Source organism: Uranotaenia lowii, unplaced genomic scaffold (genome assembly GCF_029784155.1).
Source record: "Uranotaenia lowii strain MFRU-FL unplaced genomic scaffold, ASM2978415v1 HiC_scaffold_128, whole genome shotgun sequence".
NCBI classification, from domain to species: Eukaryota; Metazoa; Arthropoda; class Insecta; order Diptera; family Culicidae; genus Uranotaenia; species Uranotaenia lowii.
The window spans coordinates 16,543-23,407 of record NW_026597277.1 but is presented as its reverse complement, the minus strand read 5'-3'; the positions used below and the strand labels follow the sequence as shown (position 1 = coordinate 23,407).

The window sequence follows — 6,865 nt, the reverse complement described above, 5'->3', positions numbered from 1 at the left end:
ATGGTATGCTTCTAAATAAATTCTACCCGCTCATTTTCAACATCTTTCATTTCATCTAACCTTCTATCCACCTAAATATATAAAACAATTCATAATCTTTAGATGTCCCTACTAAAAAGGACATCACTTGTCACCGCTAGGCTGATAAACTAAATCTACAAATATAAATTACGGTGATTAATCCTTCATAAAATAGTTTATTACTTTAATTCTTATTTGAATCTAAAGATTATGAAATTTTTTTATAGATGGATAGAAGGTTAGATGAAATGAAAGATGTTGAAAATGAGCGGGTAGAATTCATTTAGAAGCAGGAATAAACAGGGCCAACTCTTCAATCTTAACAAATTAAAAACTGTCGTCTTCACTTGTCAACGGTAGGAATAAAAGAAAAAAAAAGATTTCACCCTTCCTTTTGCTAAACTGCAAGAGATTGCCAAGCTGGCTTAACAAAAACTTCAAAACTACCATCTTTCTGATAAATGATTCGAGTAGTAAAACCTGATACATACAAATGAAATTATATGTTCATTAAAGCTTAAGAATGTGCCATTCAAATGCATATAGTTTTGTTTTCGTAAGTTTGCAACTTTTAGTGATATGGAACATTGAAAATATGCAATTTTAAAACGTAATTACACAAAAAAAAACATTAAACATCAAGATAGAAACTTTACACCTTCAATGAAGTTGTGTACTTTTACAATTGTTACAACTCTCTCATATAAAGTAAGACTCGAAAGTCGCTTTGAAAAAAGTTAAATGAAAATTTCGTTTTTTGAGGTTAGTTTGTCTATTAATCTGTTGTTTTAAAAGCTAGAACTTTAAAGTTTTTTACAAAACTGAATTGTCTACAACTTTTCTCAACACATAATTTTGATTGGATGACAAATTCAAAAAATAAAAAAAAATCTCACTTTTAGGTGGATTGATTAGAAAAAAAATAATGGCAAAATATGCGCAATTAAAAACAATGAAACATTGAAGAATATGTCATTGAGCTATTTTGACATCTAAGGCATCAAAAAGCCCATGATCACGTTTTTCGAGTTTTAAACCAATCTGCAATGATACGGTGTGGGACAAATGGTCTTGTGCGGCAAGAAGTTTTCTCAAATCACGCTATTGGCTCATTTTCAACACCTTTCATGCTTCCTAATCTTATCTATCCGTCTATAATTTTCATTACTTTCATTCGATTACAGATTCGATTACTTTCAAAAAATTACAGCCGAAAAGAATATTCCTCAATACTGATGTTATGAAATCGCTTGGTACATCTTTGTACCTGAAAATGATCACATTTTCATATGTGATGAAAGAAATTAGAGAAACATGAACTATCAAAGAACGAAAGAACATAAGCCGTAAATATCATGAAAATTTCGAAAAAGATACAACGGCTCACCGACAGGACTTGAACCTGCAATCTCCGCTTCGGTACAACGGCGCGTTAGCCAATTCCACCACGGTGAACGTGATGGAACCGGCGAACACGAGCAATCGAGCTCTGCCGATCAACTGCTGGACCATCTATCGAAACACCATGTATATCCCGCATGTGATCTTTCCCTCTATTGATCTCTCTTGTTTCTCTAACCCCACCCATCGACTCGGGATTTTAGCCGGCTTATGTTCTTTCGTTCTTTGATAGTTCATGTTTCTCTAATTTCTTTCATCACATATGAAAATGTGATCATTTTCAGGTACAAAGATGTACCAAGCGATTTCATAACATCAGTATTGATTTCAACAGAGCAACACCTCCCTGTGTAACTGGTCTGCTCGGAACCTTGAGCGGCACTGATTGCTTCTTCATCTGACCGTAAGTTGCGGCAAACCCGAAGCAATCGACCATGTGCTCGCTCGGCTAAAATCCCGAGTCGATGGGTGGGGTTAGAGAAACAAGAGAGATCAATAGAGGGAAAGATCACATGCGGGATATACATGGTGTTTCGATAGATGGTCCAGCAGTTGATCGGCAGAGCTCGATTGCTCGTGTTCGCCGGTTCCATCACGTTCACCGTGGTGGAATTGGCTAACGCGCCGTTGTACCGAAGCGGAGATTGCAGGTTCAAGTCCTGTCGGTGAGCCGTTGTATCTTTTTCGAAATTTTCATGATATTTACGGCTTATGTTCTTTCGTTCTTTGATAGTTCATGTTTCTCTAATTTCTTTCATCACATATGAAAATGAGAATATTCCTATTAGAATGTATAATTCACCGAAATGCCATTAATCATTCAATTAAACCATAAAAATCAGCGGTGATAATCTGTTAACACAAATTACAGTTTACTATGTCTGTTAAAAATAACGACAGAAAACGAGTTCTTAATTGGACAGCAAAAATGTCTTTTCTTTTTTTGGCCCAACCACGTTCAAACCAATTAGAAATAATATTAGTACATTCAGAGCTCTAGAATCTCAAGGTAAAGATTTAAATTCTTTGAATCATGTCCTACAACTGTCTCTCATAAAATTTGGAATTTTTTTTTTATATCAAGATCATTAATAAAAATGTTTTCGAGGAAGAATATTTCTAAAGGATAAAATTCCAAGAAAAAAAACATAATTTGTCTTCGGCATCGCCGTATACTTACTTAATAGATAAAAATAATTTTAAGCATTACCGGCAACGAATTTTCACGGATTTCTATATAAAAAAAACTGTATTAAAAATATTCTAAAACTCGGCTCCACTAAATGGATCATCTTCGACAACAAACATCGAGAAAATATTAGTCTGCATGTGCTTCAAGGCAAGTTATCCACGGAATATCTAAAATCCAAAATTGAGCAAAACTTTTAATTTAGTTTCATTTATCGTATTTTGTTCTGAAAAAGATCCTCCTTGAATTTCGTTTAAGGTAAGATAAAATTTGAGAGTGATTATCTAGCTTGACGAAAATATTTTTTTAAGTGCAGATCTCACCAATTACGGGTTCAAACTTATTTCAGAAAACGTTTTATAATCTCTTAAATATCTGCTCTTAAAAGTCCTCCGGAATGGCAGTACGAGCTCTCTCATTTTGATTGTATTTTGGTAGTTATCTAGCTGTATCTCGCATTTTATTTTTTTTCCTATTAAAATGTCACAAAAAATTACAGCCGAAAAGAATATTCCTCAGATATGTCATGTGGGTAAAACAGTTTGAGAGGAAGTACGACAGTTTTTTTATTGCATAGGAATGGAATTATTTATTTATTTTTTTTTTTTTGTTTCGATTATAGTCGTTTTACCATATTTATGGCATTCGCGACTTTATCAACGTTACAGTTGGCGGATAGTTATTGAAAAACTTATCCGGTACAACTGTGTTCGATATTTACTCTTGGGCTCGAACTCACGAACATCGGCTCAGGAGACAACAGACTTGCCAACTGAGCTATATCACAAGCTCGAACGAAAATTACTGAAAGTAAATACGGTTTCAAAACCAAACTGTTTTCGTGTTTTTATTTTTTTACTTTTTCGCTTATTGTAAATTCATTTGTACTCTTCCGCTTATTGTAAATTCATTGTGTTGAAATCAAAGTCCACTTTAAAATCGTTCAAAATATTATCCTTTTTGGTGTCGCTGATTATCACGCAAGGACGACGGTGCTGTGTAATTAACACTTCCGATGCTTGAACGGTGGCAAAACAAATAAACACAGCCATCGGCCAAACGTTAATGTGATGAACTGGCACCCGATTTTCCCAACACTGTTTATCGAGTACACCACATATGTTATGATGTTAATATGTAGTTACGTGATACCTACCTGGTTAATGAGATGCGGAAGCAATAAATTTTGATTTAAATGTAGCGATTATAGGTTACTCTTAGTCAATGAATGAAGAGTAAGTAGATATTCAATTGGGAAATAGAAAAATATCGTTTACCTTTGGTCAGCACCAGTTGTGTATGAAATGTGTTTTAAAATGGTTCAGCGCAGCCAGGAAAGTGTTTTTACAGGCGCCGTACGTAAACTGCCATCCACAATCCTTTAATTGGATTGGACATTCTTCACATTCCAAAGCACTTTTCAAATGCCATTCAAATTTGCAAGTGGTTTAAGAAAAAGTTAAACAGCACACGAACATCGTTGAGGTGGCAGTTCTCCACAAGGCATGTGGAACATATGAATCCTTAAAAGTGTCTCCAAGATTCTTGAAGGCGATGTACTATATTGAAGCGCCTTTCTTACATTGTTGATGGTATTTGTATCATAGTTAAGAGTAGGTATAGCGATTTGCTGAATCAACTCGAATGGCGTCAAAAGGTATTCCGATTGATAATTGTCTTTAAGATTTTTCTTTTACAGTATTCTAATTTAATTTTCTTAGAACGTTTCCATCGGTATAAAATCCGCTCGAGACGCCACCGGAATTCGAGTTGCAGTTTGGTGTTCCAGCCTTTAACCCGTTACTCAGTTGAAGTCTGAAGTAGTTCGTCTAGCCTCGACGATTTTCTTCAGACCGATATTCCTTTAAACCGTTAAAAAAACATTTGTGATATTTTCACTGTTTGTGAGTCAAGAGCAAGTTACAACAACAACAAAACTAGAAGCAATGGCAGCGTTCGTTGAGCCGCATTTCGATGCCTGGCAGGCGGGTGGTGGTAATCTGACCGTGGTGGACAAAGTTCCTCCAGAGATCCTCCACATGGTCCACCCCCACTGGAATCAGTTCCCGCCGATGAACCCGCTGTGGCACTCGATCCTCGGATTCGCCATCTTCATGCTCGGAATCGTCTCCATGGCTGGAAATGCCTGTGTGATGTACATCTTCTCCAACACCAAGGGACTCCGCACCCCCTCCAATCTGTTGGTAGTCAACCTGGCCTTCTCCGACTTCTTCATGATGTTCACGATGGGACCGCCAATGGTTGTGAACTGCTATCACGAGACCTGGTACTTCAGCGCCTTCGCCTGTGAGCTGTACGCCATGTTGGGATCTCTGTTCGGTTGCGCCTCGATCTGGACCATGACCATGATTGCCTTCGATCGTTACAACGTCATCGTCAAGGGTTTGTCGGCTAAGCCGATGACCAGCAACGGTGCTCTGTTGCGCATCTTTGGCATCTGGGCCTTCGCTCTGTTCTGGACTCTGGCTCCTCTGTTCGGATGGAACCGATATGTCCCGGAAGGTAACATGACCGCTTGCGGAACTGACTATCTGACCCAGACCTGGTTGAGCCGTTCGTACATCATCATCTATGCCGTCTTCGTCTACTGGCTGCCTCTGCTGACCATCATCTACTCGTACACCTTCATCCTGAAGGCTGTCTCCGCCCACGAGCAACAGATGCGTGAACAGGCCAAGAAGATGAACGTTGCCTCGCTGCGATCGTCCGAAGCCCAACAGACTAGCGCCGAAATCAAGCTGGCCAAGGTTGCTCTGGTTACCATCTCGCTGTGGTTCATGGCCTGGACCCCGTATCTGGTCATCAACTTCACCGGTATCTTCAAGGCTGCCCCAATCAGCCCGCTGATGACCATCTGGGGATCGCTGTTCGCCAAGGCCAATGCCGTCTACAACCCAATTGTCTACGGTATCAGCCATCCGAAGTACCGCGCTGCCCTGTACAAGACCTTCCCATCGCTAGCGTGCCAGTCCGAGCCGGAACCAGCATGCGATGCGCAGTCGGTTGCCTCAGGTGCCACCACCGCCACCGAAGAGAAGGCCTAAGGCGTGAGGCTTGACTACCTTCGAATCACTCACCTATGAATACTGGCTATCGGAAATGGACAATGGAATGAAAACCTAGTTAAGCTAATAAAACAAATTTTAAGCAATGAAGCAAGAACAAGTTACGACAATGTGTTTTCAATGTTTTTGAGAAATTTTACTTTTCTTGAACCGTTTTACCGTGGCCTACTTTGTTTGGGAATAGGTTATAAACGTTTTGCTAACATACGTTGCATCATGGAACTTCCATGTATCCGCATAATATTGAATATTCTCTGCTGTATTGCATGTAAACAATTGTTCACTTTCATCAACGGCTTCCGAAAACCGTTCCTACTGTCCAGCTATACTATGGATAAACCCTCAGTTTCGGTGATTAATTAACCATATTTCATTGCTTTCCACCTCGCGCTATCTCCACCTGAAAAAAAAAAACATAGCCATAGGAAAAACAAATCCTTTGTTACCATGCTCTACATGCGAACTTTTAACCTGCAAATGGGGAAAAATAGAGCTCTAATAAAATGGCCCACAAAATCAATTACGTTCATAATTTACGACCCGCAGCAGTCAGTCAGCCAGTGGCCACAATGAAAACGCACCACGAAATCTGCTGATACGCCCAAAATAAAGTGAAAAAAAAACGGCACCCAAGCCCTTTGTCAACGTGACTACCTATCTGCCAATCCCTGACGATGACCAGCGGAACTCCGCAACACTGAGGAGTGAAGAAAGGAACGACGAAAAAAAAAAAAGAAACCGTGGGCCCAAAATGTAAATAATGTTATTAGCACCCTCCCCCTCATTTGTTTAGCGGCCGTGTTCGACATCCAACCAGGCAAGCCGGGTGAAAAACAAAGAAAACCCACTAACATTCAATATTCGAACACCACCACCATGGGTTTCGGATGGAAGATAGGAGCTGGTAGAGAAAAATTAGCAGCCACGCATCGAACAACGGTGAATAAAATTCAAACAAAAAAATGAAACAGGAATAATTAATAAAAAGCACTCGCTTCTGATAGTTAACCTCAAACCCGCGGAAATTCACTTTTTTCGACTTGTGTGTAATTTAACGAGACAAAAAAAAAATAAACAAAGCAAACGCTAACTTCAACGACCATTATTATAACTTGAATATTGACTACGACGTGCCAGCTTTTTTTACAATTTTTTAAACTTTTTTTTA

General features: G+C 38.9%; 1 protein-coding gene across 1 annotated transcript; it reads left to right on the top strand.

Moving 5' to 3' along the window:
* Window positions 1-4,362: 4,362 nt before the first annotated feature.
* On the top strand, window positions 4,363-5,801 carry LOC129759233 (opsin-1-like). The gene has a single exon (XM_055756638.1). It carries the CDS (start codon window positions 4,558-4,560, stop codon window positions 5,674-5,676), a length of 1,119 nt encoding a protein of 372 aa, XP_055612613.1. The 5' UTR covers window positions 4,363-4,557; the 3' UTR covers window positions 5,677-5,801.
* The last annotated feature ends 1,064 nt before the right edge of the window (window positions 5,802-6,865 follow it).